At 43.2% G+C, this 18757-nt stretch overlaps 1 protein-coding gene across 1 annotated transcript in view; it reads right to left on the reverse strand.

Moving 5' to 3' along the window:
- Positions 1-12162: 12162 nt before the first annotated feature.
- LOC129022003 (uncharacterized) overlaps positions 12163-18757 on the reverse strand; it is a 94230-nt gene continuing 87635 nt past the window's right edge. The window contains exons 4-5 of the mRNA XM_054468129.1: positions 13739-14046; positions 12163-12647 (exon numbers count right to left, since the gene is read on the reverse strand). Coding sequence (XP_054324104.1) covers positions 12629-12647; positions 13739-14046 — 327 coding nt within the window. The 3' untranslated portion in view covers positions 12163-12628. The remainder of the gene's footprint in view (positions 12648-13738; positions 14047-18757) is intronic.

The following is an 18757-nucleotide window of genomic DNA, read 5'->3' on the forward strand; positions in this document are numbered from 1 at the left end:
CCAATGTGTCATGAGGAGGAGTTACTGGGTGGAACTTCTGGGAAAGATCACTAAAGGGATTATTCAACTGGGAGTTACCTTTTTGCTCTTGCCCCTTCCTCCTTTTTCTGTTCATGGACTTGGATATAGTGGATGGCTTCAGAAGCCATCTTGTGACCATGAGATGACTTGAAAATGCAGGCTGTAGTCTACAGATGGCAGAAAAAAAAGAGCAGTAACCTGGGATTGATGATACGGGGGAGCCTTCGAACCAGCCATGGAATATCTCCAAACTTCAATGTGAGTGATAACAAACAGCTCATCTCTTTGGACCACTATTATTTTGTGTCTCTGACTAGAAGTCCAGTGTCAACCTAACTGATACAGATGGGTACTAACTGAAATTATCAGAATGGTGGTCACTCTAAGAGTTCTACTGAATGTTAAGTAATACTAACTACATGAGATTTAATATCTCCAAATATTTAAGATCACCTATTAGGCTATGCATCACTCTTTACTTTTGTTATCTCATCTAATCATGAAACAGACTTACAGCGTTATTAACAAGCAGCTATTCTTAGCTCCCATTTTATATAAAAGGCAACTGAGAACCAAAGACATGTGGAGAATTGACTCAAAATCACAAAGCTAAGTGACAGAGTTGGCTCTAATTCCGTTGCTCCAAGTCAGAAGTTGTAGCTGTTTTGTGGAAGATGGCATAGAATAGCATTTAAGGAGGAAGGATTGGGGGCCACAGAGAATTGAGGTTAGGTCTGTCACATGATAGTGCTTTGATCAGAGGCAAGTAACAAAAGTTCTTTGTCTCTTCATTGGTAAAGGGAAGGCTAACACTATCTGCCTTACAGGGATGCCATGAGAATTAAATGGAATAATGACTCTGTGGAAGATTGTGTTTTCTAAAAATGGCCACAACAATATTTTCAATCCCCATGGTTGCCTTACAACGTGATTTTGATACTCTTTTCATCAAGAGATGAGCTCTGTGTTCCACCATCTTAAATCTGAACTCACGTGTATGGTGGAAATGGAACTATGTGACATCTACGGCTAGGTCATAAAAGGTGATGCAATTCTTACCTGGTCCTCTTGTCCTGTTTGTTTTTGAAACCAGCCACCATATTGTGAGGAAGCCCAAGCAGCTCATGGAGAGGCCCACATAGAAAGAAACTGAGAGGCCAGGCACAGTGGCTTTTGCCTGTAATCTCAGCACTTTGGGAGGCTGAGGCGGGTGGATCATAAGGTCAGGAGTTCGAGACCAGGCTGGCCAACATGGCAAAACCCTGTCTCTACTAAAAATACAAAAATGTGGTGAGCACCTGTAATCCTAGCTACTCAGGAGGCTGAGGCAGGAGAATCACTTGAACTCAGGAGGCGGAGGTTGCAGTGAGCTGAGATTGTGCCATTGCACACCAGCCTGGTTGACAAGAGCAAGACTCCATCTCAAAAAAGAAAGAAAGAAAGAAAGAAACTGAGAATCCTGGCCTCCCACCCTGCTTGAGCTCTCAGCCAGCACCAACTCACCTGCCACAGATCTGAAGAATCCTGGAAATGAACTAGACTCCATTTGAGCTTCCCCAATTGACACCAGATGAAGCAAAGATGATGTTCCCCACTGGTCCAGGCTGACATGTCAGATTCATAAACTAAATAAATGATGTTTTTAAAAAGCCACCAAATTTTTGAGTGGTTTATTTATGCAACAGTAGATATATGGGAACAGATGTGCAGCACAGCATCTGCTGTTTAGTAGTACTTGATGAAAGCTCACAGCGATTATTATTACTAATATTATTCTATTGTTTAAACTGCATTCTTTTCTCCTGACCACTGACCAAGATATTTGGAAACTGGACTGAAAAAATCAGGAGACAGAAATCTTTTTGGAGATTTCTCTACAGAGCCTGAATGAAAAATGTAGGATTCTGACTCATGACTACAGTTTAGTGCCCATGGAATTATAAAAACAGAAAGGGTTCCATGTCCCTGTCTTATCAATTCCTCATCTTTAGATTGGCAAACATCCAAACTACTAAAACGTGGTATTTTCTCCGCGATCAGAGCTTTTAGAGGGGAGGGGCTGCAACTTATTCTTCTAGGGGCAGGGAAGCCCCTAAAAATCTCCCATGACTCCATGGGGAAGCTGAAGGAAGTTTGAACTGAATTGTTGGTCCAGTGAAGTACCCTGGACCAATGCAGGGGAACCATGAACACCACTGATATGATGATCAAGGTGGCATGGACTGCCTCATGGGGATTCTGAGGACAGAGATAATCAGACTTCAGGGTTCTATTCACCGTCTCTCCTGTGAATGAAGCAACCTCTGGCTGGGGTTCCTTTCACAATAAACATCGATAAGCTCGTAGACAGCTATTTTGTCTTTGTTTTTCTGGGCTGGTTATGCAAACTCAACTTTCTTCATTGCTCTTTGCCAAATCTCCTCTACTGTTTTTTCCACACACACTTCAAAGTGAGAAGACTAAATCTAGACGCAATTAGAGTTCAACCAAGCCTGCTTAAAACAAAAGGGCTGATCCCTGACCCCCACATTTCATACATGTGCAAGTGCTCCTAAGGGCATCATCCTCACATGCTACCTTTATAACTTTTATTGAGCTTAGGGTTCATTATAACTCCCAGATTTTCTCTATCCCCTGATATCTGTGCTGTTTTTTCTTCTTCCCAATTGTTACTGCTTGGCATAATGTAGCCAATCCCAATTAATACACTTGGCTGACAGGGCCCTCTGTGATTCTTACCGCTTTTCTGGCTTAATCTTACCATTCTCCCGCTTGTTCATTACATTCTTGGTATATTGGCCTTCATTCAGTTTTTTAGTCCAGCTAGCTCTTTTCTTTTTCTTTTTATTGTTCAATGTGCCTGGCATTCAGTAATCTGTAGCAAATGCAGTCAGTGCTCCATTCATATCCCCTCAGCATTCACTATCAATGGCTTCCTCCTCAAGCATATATGCATGTCTCCACCTGGGGCTTCCTGGGGCTTGGGAAGCAAGCTCTACTGTGGGTAGGGAGGGCTGGAGGTGGAGATTGGGTGGAGTGGGGCGGGGGGAGAAGGAAAGGGTTGATCCATTGGAAGCAGCTCTCAACCATGGTGGATGGAAATTTGTGGATCAACAATCCACCTTCATGTTCTACACCATCTCCCCAAATTCCCAAGCTGGAAGTACTGTGCCTCCATTGCTCATAGCACTAACTTGCCCATTGGCACTCTCCCCTGCCTTATTTCCTCACTCCCCTTCCCATGTTTATTGAAGTAATCTCCCAAATAACTACATACACTCCAATCCTTTTCTCAGATCTAAGACATAAGGGTTTATTGTATGTTTGTGGTTATTATTAACAGCAGAATGGCTACGGTAAAACAAAATGTCTCAACAAGGCACCTCACAAGGTGCAACCAGCTTCAGTTCATAGAGGGTGTTTTGCAGTTGAAATACCTGTTGTACTCCAATAGGGTTCACATTCATTCATTCAGCCATTCAGCAAATATTGATTGAGTGCTTACTCTTAGCCAGAGGTAGGGATTTTAGCATCAGAAGTGGCTGCAAGTGGTTGCAAATCTGAGTTAGAATTACTGCTGGGAAAAGAGGAAGGTAGCCCTAATTCCGGGGAAATCGAAAGGCAGCCCCAGTCCCTTCCCACTCCACTCTCTGACTCCATTTCCCTTTCCCTCCCCTCAGCATTCTGGCTGCTCCTTAAACCAAACTCAGTCAGCTCCCCTCTGAAGTTTTCCACCTTCTTCATGAGATCTTTAGACCTCAGCCCCCTTTCTTTAACAGCTGCTCTTCCAATCCCTTAGCCTGAACTGGTTCCTCAGTCTATCTCCTCTATCCCCTCTTCTAAGCATTTAGTTTCACCTCCCTCTGCTTTGGCATCACCTATTACCTAGATATGTCCTAGACTATGGCACGGCACATGCCTACTTGGAAATGTGTCTCTCTTTCTAATTTGTAATAGACATACATGGCAGCTGTTGTTGCCATACCCATATCCCACTGCTCTTACCACTTCAGGGGCACACTGGCCCGATTTCCAGCTGGCTGCACCTGCATTTATTGATCTGAGCTTGACTTGCCACCTGTGCAGCGATCACCCACAGGGATGGCAGGCTTGATAATGGGCACTTTCAAGGCTGCTTCCTTTCCCTATCCCACCTCCCTATTCCTCTACCGATGTTTTCTTCACCTTCCAAATAAACCACCTGTGGCTGAATCTTTAATTTAGGATCTGCTTCTGGGTTAGCCCAAACAAAGATTTAGTTTTAAATTTATAGTTAATTTTAATCAAAATATATGGATTTCTATTTCTTGTTCCATCAAGTACAGACACTATATCTTAATTCTTTTTTTATTTTATTTTACTTTATGTTCTGGGATACATGTGCAGAACATGCAGGTTTGTTACATAGTTATACATGTGGCATGGTGGCTTGCTGCACCTATAAACCCATCATCTAGGTTTTAAGCCCTACATGGATTAGGTATTTGTCCTAATGCTCTCCCTTCACTTGCCCCCACCCCCCGACAAGCCCCAGTGTGTGTTGTTCCCTTCCCCGTGTCCATGTGTTCTCATTGTTCAACTCCCACTTATGAGTGAGAACATGCGATATTTGGTTTTTTGTTCTTGTGTTAGTTTGCTGAGGATGATGGCTTCCAGCTTCATCCATGTCATTGCAAAGGACATGATCTCATCCTTTTTATGGCTATATAGTATTCCATGGTGTATATGTACCACATTTTCTTTATCCAGTCTATCATTGATGGTCATTTGGGTTGGTTCCATGTCTTTGCTATTGTAAATAGTGCTGCAATAAACATACGTGTGCATGTGTCTTTAGTAGAATGGTTTATATGTCTTTGGGTATATACCCAGTAATGCGATTGCTGGGTCAAATGGTATTTCTGGTTCTAGATCCTTGAGGAATCGCCACACTGTCTTCCACAATGGTTGAACTATTCAGAACTTGTTATCGGTCTATTCAGGGATTTGACTTCCACCTGGTTTAGTCTTGGGAGGGTGTATGTTTCCAGGAATTTATCCATTTCTTTTAGATGTTCTAGTTTATTTGCATAGAGGTGTTTATAGTATTCTCTGATGGTAGTTTGTATTTCTGATTATTTTCAGTCTAAGATCAGATATTTTCCCTCCTTTCTCTTCCACCTTTTCTCTACTTTTCTATATGTATTTTTAGTTCTGTCTTCACTTTTACAGTGTTTACGTTGCTAACATTTACATTCTGTAATAACATTTGAATAATCTTGGGATTTTTTTTCCCTATAAGTTGTTTCTAAAAGTTGAAAACCAATAAACTAAGTATACATTATTATGCCTTTATATCTATCTAGAATTGCAGGGCCAAGTGGTTTTGCCTTTCCTTTTTCATGAGTTCCATGACAAGAATCCTACGTCACTCAAAGGAGGATGTTTCTAGCACCAAGGGCAAATAGAGTCCCCTTTACACCCACCATTGATTTCTCACAATCATGTCACAGTGTAGTCTGTTTTGCAGTGCGAGCTTGATTCTCTTGTGCAGTTTTGTTTCCCTAGTACTCCTCCTCTTATCCCAGGTTTTGCTTTCTGCAGTTTCAGTTACCTGCAGTCAACTGTTTTTATATTTTGAGAAAGAAAGAGAACACACTTACCTGATTTTTATTACAATATATAGTTATACTTTTTCTATTTTATTATTAGTATTTGTTGTTAATCTCTTACTGTCCCTAATTTATAAATTAAGCTGTATTATAGGTATGTATAGAAGAAATAGTATACATAGGGTTTAGTACCATCTGTGGATTCAGGTATCCACTGGGGTTCTTGGAACATATTCATTGAGAATGAGGGAAAACTACTATATATTTTTTTTCTTGAAGAGATATGTCACCATGTCACAGCTATTTTTAAACTTCTTACTGATTCTATTAGTTGGTTTCATCCCAGTCTTTCATGAATATATTCTTTGTGGAGCCTACTTATTTTCTGTTCTGATTTGGAGTTTTGCTTTACAGACCCACTTTATAACTCTCACCCTTGCATTTCTTTTAGTTGCTCTTTAGGGCTCATTCTACTGTTTTTTTGTATACGACTCTTTCAGTCTATTAATTTTTATTCTTCTTTTGTTGTGGCACAGCCTTAAGTAATTTCTGTGAAAAAGATATTAGGAGATTTACTTTCTGAGTCCTTGAATTATTAAAAATGTGCTTATTTTATCTCAGATTTAATAATAGTTTTGTTGGGTATAAAATTCTTGCATACATTAATTTGAGTATAAAATTATTGTAAATTAATTTTCTGATAGAAACTTGAATACTTTTCTGCATTGGCTAATAACACCCAGTATTGTTGATGTTAGTATGATCCTCAATCCTTTGTATATGATCTAAGTTTTCTGTCTTTAAGCATTTTATATTTTCATTATATCCTTGGGATTCTGATATTTCATAAGTATGTACACAGTTCTGAATCCTTTTTCACTCATTTTGCTGGCATGCTGTGGGCCATTTAAAGATGGAGATTCAGATTAAATTCTCTGGCAGCCTTTCTTCTCTCATTGCATGTCTTTGATAATCCCCTCTTCACTACCCCCGTGCCCCCGCATTTCATCTGAAACTGCTAATGCTCAGATCATTTTCCTGAATTGATTCTCTATGCATTTTACCTTCTCTATTATGATCTTGGCCATTGTATATTTGCTCTGGATTCCAGGAAATTACCTTGACATTATTTCTCAACATTTGCATCTGATTTTCAACCCCAGAAAACATATTTTTTTATTTTATTATTATTATACTTTAAGATTTAGTGTACATGTGCACAACGTGCAGGTTACTTACATATGTATACATGTGCCATGTTGGTGTGCTGCACCCATTAACTCATCATTTAGCATTAGGTATATCTCCTAATGCTATCCCTCCCCCCTCCCCCCACCCCACAACAGTCCCTGGTGTGTGATATTCCCCCGTCCTGTGTCCATGTGTTCTCATTGTTCAATTCCCACCTATGAGTGAGAACATGCGGTGTTTGGTTTTCTGTCCTTGCGATAGTTTGCTGAGAATGATGGTTTCCAGTTTCATCCATGTCCCTACAAAGGACATGAACTCATCATTTTTTATGGCTGCATAGTATTCCATGGTGTATATGTGCCACATTTTCTTAATCCAGTCTATTGTTGTTGGATATTTAGGTTGGTTCCAAGTCTTTGCTATTGTGAATAGTGCTGCTATAAACATACGTGTGCTTGTGTCTTTATAGCAGCATGATTTATAATCCTTTGGGTATATATCCAGTAATGGGATGGCTGGGTCAAATGGTATTTCTAGTTCTAGATCCCTAAGGAATTGCCACACTGACTCCCACAATGGTTGAACTAGTTTACAGTCCCACCAGCAGTGTAAAAGTGTTCCTATTTCTCCACATCCTCTCCAGCACCTGTTGTTTCCTGACTTTTTAATGATCGCCATTCTAACTGGTGTGAGACGGTATCTCATTGTGGTTTTGATTTGCATTTCTCTGATGGCCAGTGATGATGAGCATTTTTTCATGTGTCTTTTGGCTGCATAAATGTCTTCTTTTGAGAAGTGTCTGTTCATATCCTTCGCCCACTTTTTGATGGGGTTGTTTGTTTTTTGTTGTAAATTTGTTTGAGTTCATTGTAGATTCTGGATATTAGCCCTTTGTCAGATGGGTAGGTTGCCAAATTTTTCTCCCATTTTGTAGGTTGCCTGTTCACTCTGATGGTAGTTTCTTTTGCTGTGCAGAAGCTCTTTAGTTTAATTAGATCCCATTTGTCAATTTTGGCTTTTGTTGCCATTGCTTTTGGTGCAGAAAACATATTTTTAATTTCCAAGAGCTCTTTCTTATTTTTTGTTCATTTTTTTAGAGCATTTCATTCTTGTTTTGTAGATGTGATATAATCTTAAATCCTTCTGAGGTCATTCATTAGAGTTTTTTTTTTTTTTTTCTTAATTTCTTCTTTGGTTGCCTGAATTGTGTTTGTTTCCTCTGGTGTTGTTTAGTTCCGTTTGTTTGGTGCTTCTGCTTCGTGTAGTAGTTAGTATTCTCTATATTCCTGGCGATCTCTTTTGGTGTTCATTTTTAAGAAGGAAGACATGGATCCATTTTTCTAGGTAACTGGTGTGCACTTTTGCTGCTATTAGTTGTGTGGCTTGGGTGAGGTGCCTGCATGAGGGCAGGGCTAACTGACTGATAGGCTTCACATTAGAGAGAAGAAGCAGGCAAGGAGGTTTTGGGCCTGGGGACCCCCAAATGCCAGAATGAGGAGGGCATGGCCATGGGTGCTTTTACACACTCTAGGAGTCCTGGATCCTAACTCCTAGAAAGCGTGTTCAATTTAGAAAAGAAAGCTTTGTTGTTGCTGTTGTCTTTCTCTTCCCCAGGAGCCAGAGGTACAAGCTGGGTGCGTGGCCTGCCCTCTTTGTGCTCAGAGTTGGAGGAAAAGTAGGGCAGTGTGTAAGAAATGAATGGTGCAGTGGGTTGGGAGTACGTTTTTAATTCCTCTCCTCTTTTGCAGTCCCTTTTCCTCAATTGCTCAGCCCTGGTCTGCTGGCTGAGGAGCCTGTGTCCTGCTGGCAGGGTGGCCCTTTCCCTGCTGTCCCCTCCTGTGCCTTCTGAGCCACCGTTTCCCTCACACAGGCTTGTTCATCAACACACTCCGGCCACTCAGGCCCTAGCATTATTTTTTAGAAACCTCTCATCTTTTGCTTGTTGGTTTCCTTACTGTTATCCTTTGCTCTTAAGAGATTTTTATTCCTTGATTCCTCCATGTTCAAGGTGTCTTAGGAGAAGAGGAAGACAAATAGTATGCCCTGTCTCTATCTACAATTTGTCCCTTTTTTTAAGATTTCTACTTTGGATTAATTTTCCTGGTATTAGAACAAGTCCTGCTTTTGGCCAACCCCAGGTATGGGAAATAACTTGGTGTTCTTTTCGACTGATGTTTCAGTATTTGTTCATTTGAGGAGAGGTGTCTGTGAGGGGTGCTGGACAGCAATGGCTGGTGGTGGCTTGACAGGTCCTTGGCCATCCCAGGTGACTGTGCCTAGTCCCTAACTCACAGGCCCCAGCCCACAAAACAAAAGCCAGTTCTTAGCCAGCACCATCCGCTCTAGGTAGAAGTTCATTGACCACCTGTAGTTACCTAAGCTTGACTCCTGGGAACACTGATTCCCTACCCCTAGAAGCTTATTTAAAAAAATCTCCTTTGGCCACACTAGATGAGACATGCTCCGGTGAATGCAGTTTTCTTCACGTGACTCTATTTCCAGTGGCGTTTGGGCATCTCTCATGGAGAGCTCTCCCATTCACGGGCACCTCTGTGCAGGTGGGTTTCCAGGAGAGCCCAGCTGGGAGCACAATTCGGGAGAGTTTCAGAGCCCTCCTTCTGTGCCCAGCAGAGCCACTCTAAGATCCACTGGCGCTGGGACTGCGCCCACTCTTGGCTGCCTTTCCAGGCCATTCAGCAGCCCATTGTTTGCCACAGCCACACTCGAGTCTCTCGGGCTGTGCCCATTTCCAGCAACTCTGAGCGGGGTCACCAATTAAAGGAGGAAACAAAACGTTTCCTGAGCCGGCGGCCTCCGGCTGGCTCTGCTTCCTGTTGCTGTGTGAGTGCGGGATTCTCGCGTTGCCCACGGCTCCCACCGTTCTCCGTGTGTGTCTCTCTCCACGTCTTCATTATTCCTCATTAGCTTTGGTTTCCTCTCTCCCCCTCCCCTTTTTACACGTCTGTTGTTTCCAACGCTTTAGCCACACAAAATGAGGGGTGCCCTTTTCCTGTCGCCTCGGGAGTCACTCCTCCCTCTGCCGTCACCTGCGGATGCCAGGCCATGGCACTCGGCCACTTCTCGGCCACAATGGGAGCTCTCAGAGCCGGGCGGCGCGGCCTGGGCCGGGTGCCAACATGCCACAGCGAGGCAGCTCGGCCTGCAGAGGGGCGTGAGCCTGGCAATCAGACCCTCGCAGAGCCGCCACCGACTTGCTGTGGGGTCTGGGGCAAGTCACTTGACCTCTGCTTAGCTCCTCGTCCCGGAGAGGAAGTGAGGATGGCTTCCCTGGGACGCTGGGGGAATCACCAATGAAGGCAGGATGCCTCCTGGCCCAGGCCTAGAGACCCACTGCCAGCCTCTTGGATGGCTGATTTTGTGCATGCTCTCAGACACAAACACACACACACAAATACACATGCACATGTGTAGACACACGTGCAAGCATACATATATTCATGCATTCATATATGTACTCATAGACAAAAACATAAATACATATGCACACAGACATACAGACATACATTTACACACAAGCACACATGAACAACCAATGCAGACACACACAAACACGTTCACACTCAGGCACAAAAATATTTCCACACCCACACAAACACATTTATATACAGACATACACACTTTTTGTACACTTATACACACAGTCAGACTTATTCTTACCCAAAATATGCACATATACATACACACATTTACACACAGACATACACACTCACATACAAATGCATGTTCACCACATCAAGGATACATATAAGTGTGTGTATATGAGTGGGTTTCCCAATGAAACAAATATAAACCAAATAAAATTTCAACTTCTCTTTATGAAAACAAAACAAACAGCTTGAAATCTCTGGGATTTCGCCTGTTCTTTTCTTGTTATACAGCAGTCAAAAGTCCTTGGCCTGTGTGTGCTAGTCACTGCGCCAGGCACAGTGAGGCATATGACAAACAGCTGATGTGGCCTCAGGCCTTGAGGGACTTACGGGCTATTCGGGGAACACAAGCCAATGACTCAGGGCACTGAAGTGCTAACACACTCGGGTAGAGAGCTTATGGGAGGGTCCAGCTGTGGCACAAAAGATGGAACGTTGCATCCTGCCAGAGGAGGAAGATCAAGGAGGGCTGCATGGAGGCAGGGGCTCTTGATTTGGATGGCCCCGCCAGATCAGGGCAGACCACTCATTTAGCCGGGCTTGGTGTCAGAGCCACAGACAATGACTCTGACTCCAGACATGCATGTGGAAAGTGTGGGAAAGAGCAAAGGGTCCCATCAATTCATTCTTCTTTGAAGAGGAGGCTTCAAGTGCCTGCCATGACCACAGTGGGTTGGGGGATTCTCAGCTACATCTGGGCCACCGCAGGCATCAAAGCTGGAGAAGCAGAGCTGACCGCCACTCGAGCACCTTCACACCTAGCCTTGTTCGACACTCTCAGTGAACTCCTTGCACATTTTTCTTCTGTGGCTGTGTATCTGTGGTGATAGACTGTATTTTTCAAAGGCAGTTGCATCAGTATTTTTGTTCCACATGCTCTTCCAGAATCTTGCCTCATTTGCACCAAGAGGTAGTGTCTGTTTCCCTCCCCTTGCACTTTGTTGCAAGGGTATGGCTTTGTTCACTACTTTGGTGAATAAAATGTGTGACCTTGGGGCTATGCCATGGAAGGTGGTAGGGTTTCCTCATGGCTCTCTCTTTGGGTCAAGTGCCTTGGGAGCCTGGCACACATGGGAAGTCCAACTGCCCTGAAGCTGCTGTGCTGGAGAGACCATGTGGAGAGACCACACAAGGACAGAGAGAGATGCTGGGGTCAGGGAGGACCCCCTGCTAGTCCAGCCCCAGCTGTTTGCATCTCCCTGGAGCCGGCACCAGCCATGAGTGAGGGGCTTTCTGATGACTCCATTCCAGCCTTTGGGCTGCCCAGCTGATGCCTAGTAGAGCAGAGATGCACTCTTCCTACAGAGCCTTATGCAAATGGCATCTTCAGGAACCAAACAAACTAGCTGTAGGCTTAAGCCACCAAGTTTTGTGGAGGTTTGGTACCCAGCAACAGACAATTGGAGCATCTGTTCAAGCAAATGTTTGGTCACGTTTGCCCTCAAGGGCTGAGACAAACCTTGCAAAATCTTGGTTACTCTTGGAGGTCTTATTCAAAAGGCAAAGTCTTCACATGTGGACTTATTAAAAATTTCACTCCTCCTGGAACACTAGAGAGGAAAAACTCAAAAGATCCAAGGTGCCTCTTTACAAGCAGGTGGCTTTATCTAAACACACAATCATACAAACCACCTGCTGTCCTGCCTTTTCACGAACTTGGCTTCTTTTCTACCAGGTGTAGGGAGCACAACCAATCAGCATAAACAACACTTACATTGGGCTTAGAAAGTCTAATGAAATGAAAATGACAATCCTGGCATATTTGGGATTAGTCTTTGACTCCGTATGGTTCATTCTGCAAGGCAGGCTGACCTCCCACACTAGCAAAGGGACAGCCCCTTACAGCTAGGGATCTCTAGAATGGAGAGCCGCCTGTTCCATCTGCTTCATGATGCATGAAGTAACTTGAATGTGCCTGCTAGTCAAGTCATGGAAAGTTAAGAGACAGAGAGAGGACATCTTGACTTAAAAATACATGTTTAAATGCATTTCCAATCCACCCTGGGTGAGCATTTTCATAAAATACAATAACAGGCTGGGTGTGGTGGCTTACTCCTGTAATCCCAGTGCTTTGGAGGCCAAGGAGGGAGGATCACTTGAGCCCAGGAGTTTGAGACTGCAGTGAGCTATGATGGCACCCCTGCACTTCAGCCTGGGCTACAGAGTGACTCTGTCTCTAAAACAATAAAAATAAAAATACAGTGCAATGACAATGAATTACTAAGAAAATAAAATAAAAATATACACTAAAATTCAAGCCTAAAATTATTATTAGATTTAACAGACCTAAAGTTACCCTGCTTAATTGGTATCAAAGTCTCTAAGTGGTTGTCCTCCAAATCTCCACCGATCTCATTGCAGATCAGCACAAATCTTCAGTGCACCAGCTCAGGTGCCCAGGACCACTCACTGACTAGCAGAGGTCTAGAAAGCAAACAGAAGCTATTTTCAGGAAGGCAGGGTTGGAATGGGAAAAGTGCGAAGGAAAAAGCCATAAAATATGTGGGACCCAGGTGTAAGAAGTAAGAGAAGTGGGCTGTCTTCAGCAGGGGAAGCGCCAAGACAGAGAATGTTAGGGTTCCATACAGACTGACTTTTTTCACTCTTTGTTTTTTAGCCTGAGGTTGATCTTAGGATCAGATTAAGAAAATGTGACACATATACAACATGGAATACTATGCAGCCATAAAAAATGATGGGTTCATGTCCTTTATAGGGACATGGGTGAAGCTGGAATCCATCATTCTCAGCAAACTATCGCAAGGACAAAAAACCAAACACTGCATGTTCTCACTCATAGGTGGGAATTGAACAATGAGAACACATGGACACAGGAAGGGGAACATCACACACCGGGGCCTGTTGTGGGGTGGGGGGAAGGGGAGGGATAGCATTAGGAGATATACCTAATGTTAAATGACGAGTTAATGGGTGCAGCACACCAACATGGCACATGTATACATATGTAACCAACCTGCACGTTGTGCACATGTATCCTAAAACTTAAAGTATAATAAAAAAAAAAGAAAAAGAAAAAACACTGAACAGGAACACACACACACACACACACACACACACACACACACACACACACACACAAAGAGTCTCCACTGGAGAGAGGGTGGACAGGGCATGAGGATTTGCAACTTCTGGCATTCTGGCAGAGACTGGTATTAGGGCTCCTTTAACTAAAAGCAAATTCTATTTCCAGTCCTTCAGAGACACCAAGTAGGCTCCAAAGAGCCTGGCCAAGCACACAGTCCTCACCCCACGGTATTCTTCTTGGACATTTGAACCTTGGAGTTGCAGGAATTCTGAGGATGCTTCAGCATGTGTGTGTGTGTGTGTATGTGGTGTATGCCAGCCCAGTATCTAGCAATCAGCTTCCATGGTGGCATGACACTTGTAGCATGGCTGACAGATATGTCCTTTCCTTCTTGGATAGTGTCTGTTCTAACACATGCCATTTGGGATCCCTTGGAATCTTCATGTACAGAACTGGTTGCTGCCTCATTGAGTCGGTGGGGACAGAATAGCTCCTGGTTGACAGCATGGGTTGTGCAGAAGGACGGACCCTGCAGGTAAATCACAGCAGATCTCGGCCATGTTTGCAAGTATGTTACTTAAAAAATTCCAATTCTAATGCATTTAAGAGTTTTCATGATTCACGTCATTTTCACCCCTCTTTCATTCTGCTGTGCTTTCTTGGGTGAAAGGGAAAAGCATAGCCTTACAATTCACAGGCATCACCCACTCCTCTCTCGCCATTATTGCATCTCACGGCCCTCAAATCTTACTGATGTTTTGTTACCACTTACAGCAATTTGAGGTTATTATAGAGTTTCAAATCCCAACATTTTTGGGGGGAGCCTTTATAAAAATCTCATACGATATTTATGCCAATTTAATAAAATATGATGATACCCAGCAATTTCACTTTCATCATTTAGACCAAAGGAATATTTGTACACATGCAAGAGGCAGTATGTGAAAGGAAATACATTATGGCAATTTTGGGAAAAATACGAATTTAGAAATGCCCTAAATGGCCATCAAAACAAGGATGGACAGATAAACTCAGATTCATTCATACAACGGGAGGCTCATGAGACATATCTGTAAGTGGGAACATGGAAGGGTCTCAAGTTGCACTGTTGACCGAGGAAAGCGATTTCCAGATAATACACGCAGCATGATAGCATTGCTGAAGGAAACAGAACCTCACAAACTATAAAGCATGACCACAGGTTTTCTAAGGGTACATACCTCATAGAAAATAATTTGTAGTGCAACACCCAAAACGATGACAGTATCTCCTGTAGTAGGAGAGGAGGAAACCAAGAGCGGTGGTGCTCAAAGGGGATTTTTAGTCTTACTTATAATTCTTGGAGTTTTTTTTTTTTATGAGGAAACATTACTCATGTCTTATTTATGTAGTAATAAAATCATGTAAGAAATCTGGGTACACTGATGAGCATGACTATCACCCCGGCAACCTCTATCTGAGTAAAGGCCAAATAAAGATGAGAGAAAGAGACAAAAGCACTCACAGAACAGTGCTCAAGGCCAGGGCCCATGACTCCAACTGCCAGAGCCTCTAGCTCCAGCTCCACCCCACAACCCACCCGGACTGCGGCAGCCCTCAGAGGTTTCCTGGGCTTGCTGCCAGCTGTGGGGTTAGGAAGTTAAGAGAATAAACCCTGGAGCCAAGACACCTGGCTTCCCATTTTTCAGATCTTTCCAAGTGATGCGATCCCTGGGGAAGTCATGCACCCCTTAGTGCTTCAGCTCCCTTGAGTGTGAAGTGGGTACAAGAATATGGGGGTGTTGTGGGAGTTAAATTAAATCATATGACCAAACCTTTAGAATGGTACCTAGGACAGAGACATCTCCACGTAAATATTATCTGCTACTATTAATCTTCAAAAGCTTTCTTTTTTCTTCCCTAGAAGTTTCTTTAGGGACTCAGATGTTTAATTTCCACTAAAATCAAGCCAGCTCCAAAGCCTCCTCCTTTATTTCAGATCCTTGATAAGTAGCATAATGGGAAGGTTTAAAAGAAAGTCAGGTCCAACATTTCCTTGTATGAATGGAGAAACTGAGGCCCAGAGATGCACGTCTCATTGCTGATCCTCCCAGGAAGTTAGCAGAAGAGCTAGCCCAGACCTCCTGCCTCCTGACCCCTCTGGCCAGCTCTGTGACCATTGGCACTACACACTCCTCTGACAGAGGAAAGAGTGGGAGCTGAGCTGGGCACCTTGGCTCATGCTTGGAATCCCAGCAGTTTGAGAGGCTGAGGCAGGAGGATTGCTTGAGCCTGGGAATTCAAGACCAGCCTGGGCAACATGGTGAAACTCCATCACTACAAAAAATATAAAAAATTAGCTGGGCGTGGAGGCGTGTGCCTGTAATCCCAAGCTACCTGAGAGGCTGAGGTGGGAAGATCACCTGGGACTGTAGTGAGACGTGATCACGCAACTGCATTCCAGTCTGGGCGATGGAGTGAGAACTTGTCTAAAAAAAAAAAAAAAAAAAAAAGGAAGCTGGAATTGGCTTGTGGAACAACAGAATTGTAATTTTTCTCAAAAGACTGACTTATCCCACTTTGGAAAATGGGCAAAATACTCCTGCAGCTCTGGCAACATTCTATGGGGTCCTCAGTTATGACCGTGACAATGGTACAGACAGGCTCGACCCTGCTGGTGCCACAGAGCAGGGACTGTGGGAGCCTGAAGATGAGCTTTCATGGCTCCAGGACAGGACAGAGAGGAGGCACCTCTGCAGGAGGCTCGGAGATTGAGACGTGCTCATTGCAGGCAGGCAGCTGCCCTTCCCATGGATGAGAGCAGCCCCTCTCCTCTGCAATATTGACCAGCAAAGAAAAAAAAATCCATCTTAATACTTTTTCAGTGGAAAATGAAGCAGTTTATTTAATATTATTTGGATAACAAGCCTCCACATGAACAGGATTCGAATGTCAGTTGTCTTAGGGGAAAAAAGATTTATTGGTTGGTAAATATTGAGAAAGAAAAGCTGATAAAGAACAGTTTCAGCTGCGGCTTCTGCCCGGAGCAGGAGAACAGGCCTGTGTTGTATTTTGGGGCCCTGGGAAGGCAAAAAATTGTGAATGTCTTTCTTTGTTGGTGGGTGTAAAAGTGGAGCCCGCTACAAATAATTTCTTATTTCTCGTCGCATAGATTTTAAATTATGTAGCTTCCCTACCTTGTTAAGTATTAAAGCGGTCTTGTTTAAGGAAGAGACACTTAAATAATGAAGCTTATGTATCTTGTTTTCAGACATCAATATCTGGCTTTGAGTGGCACAAAGAAATAAAGGAATGTGGATTCAGACCTCACTGGGATGCTTGGCAATTCTAATTCTACCCCAGACTGCAAATGGACACACAACTGTTGTGACTTTTGTTGAAGAGGAGAAGGATGGGTGAGCATGTGACGTTGGGAAATTGTATTTTCTTCTTCGAGTTCTTCTGTTTCCGAATATTTAATCCTACTGTTCTCTTCTGTAGTGAAGGTCTCTTTAGTCAATAATCTCTTTGCTGAAATTGCTTCGGGCAGCACAGAAGCTGGATTCAGAAGCACACAGGTCTGCGAATGCAGGCTTCGGCCAGCCTGATGCAAGGAAAGACTGCCATCTCGTGGTCAGCTTAATCCTGGCACCTTGGTGAGGGCCAGGCTGCAGAAAACCAGGCTTGGGGAGGAAATGGTGCTGCAAACTGATTTCTGCTGGACAGTGTGGACGCCCTTAGAAAACACCCAGAAAAGAGCTGAGTGCCCTCCAAGGTAGGCTTCAGTGAATCCTCTGCAGGTGTGTTGTCATCCCCTGAGCCAAACACATGCTTCACACACACGCTGCAGGCTGCGTGAAAATGAGGTAGAAATGTGGGGAAAACATAATCCCATGGAGAGAACAAAGAGCTGAACACGTAAATGCCTCCGGCGTGCCTGGCAGAGAGAGCACTCAGGCTGAGAAAAGGGACAGTGACTTGTACCAAAGGTAGGGAAGTAGCCTCTGGGGTCTCAATCAGCAGGGCATCTGGTCAACCCCTCAGACAAAGTCAGGTCTGAGCAGGCAAGATCCATGGATCTGATTTATTAATATTTTTACAATTAAATAGAATCTGATTGTACAACTGTTACATGTGTTGTAAGAAAAAAAGAAAAAAACGAACAATATAGAAAGGTACAAAGAAGGAAATAAAAGACCGAAAGCGTCCTCACCTTAGGGACCCATTATTAACGTTTAGGTGGCCAATCTTCCAGACATCTTGCTACGAATATATTCCAACGGAAATTAAAAATGTATTTTTTACATAAGTGCAATCAGACCTTGTACTCCTCTATCCCATAACCTGCTTTTTCATTCAACACTATGAGAGAAGCGTCTTTCCAGGTCAATAAATAACGGTTGGCCTCATCGTTTTTTTTATCAATTACATAAAGCTAATGGTATGTAATACTGATTTCATACCTGCTGTATGCCAGGCACATACATGATCTTGCATAATCTCATAACAACTCTACCGAACAGGAGTTTATATTATGCCCATTAAGCAGATGAACAGGCTGTGGAACAAGAAAATTGATCAGCACGGCCAGGGTATCTGACCTCAGAGCCCAGGATCTTGACCAGTAAGCTAGAAATGAACCATAATTTACTTACTAGTTTTCCAGTGATGGACATTAAGCTATTTCCTACTTTTCTGGTATAAAAAATAAGATTGCAGTGAAATTTTAGGGCATATACATCTTTGCACCTTAGTGAGTTCTCTCTAAGTTAACCTGAAAGTGGTGGGGTGTGGGGTTTGTGGGTCAAAGTGTATGCTCAATTTATGCTTTACTATGTGCCCGACTTCCCTCCAGGCAGCATGTGCCGGCTCACACTCCCAACAGCTGCACAGGAGAATTTCCAGTGCCCCATGACCTTGTCAATACCAGGCTTCCTCATCAGTTTTTTCTCTCCTTTATTTTTCTCTAGAAAAAAAAACAGCCTTTGAAAAAATTGTAGGAACATGCAATGTGCACTTGTAAGTGCTTCACCCAATGTAGATCCACCTGGTGTTAACCTTTTGCCACATCTGCTCTCTATTAGTTTTTATCAAACTTTGGAGTTATCTATAGGCATCATAACACTTGATGCCTAAACATTTTAGTGTGTGTCTCTTAAGAACAAAGACACACCCTTACCTAAGCATAATATAATTGGTACACTTGGGAATTGCTAAAATACATTGCTAAAATACAATTTTCTAATACAAAATCCACATCA

Source organism: Pongo pygmaeus, chromosome 21 (genome assembly GCF_028885625.2).
Source record: "Pongo pygmaeus isolate AG05252 chromosome 21, NHGRI_mPonPyg2-v2.0_pri, whole genome shotgun sequence".
NCBI classification, from domain to species: domain Eukaryota; kingdom Metazoa; phylum Chordata; class Mammalia; order Primates; family Hominidae; genus Pongo; species Pongo pygmaeus.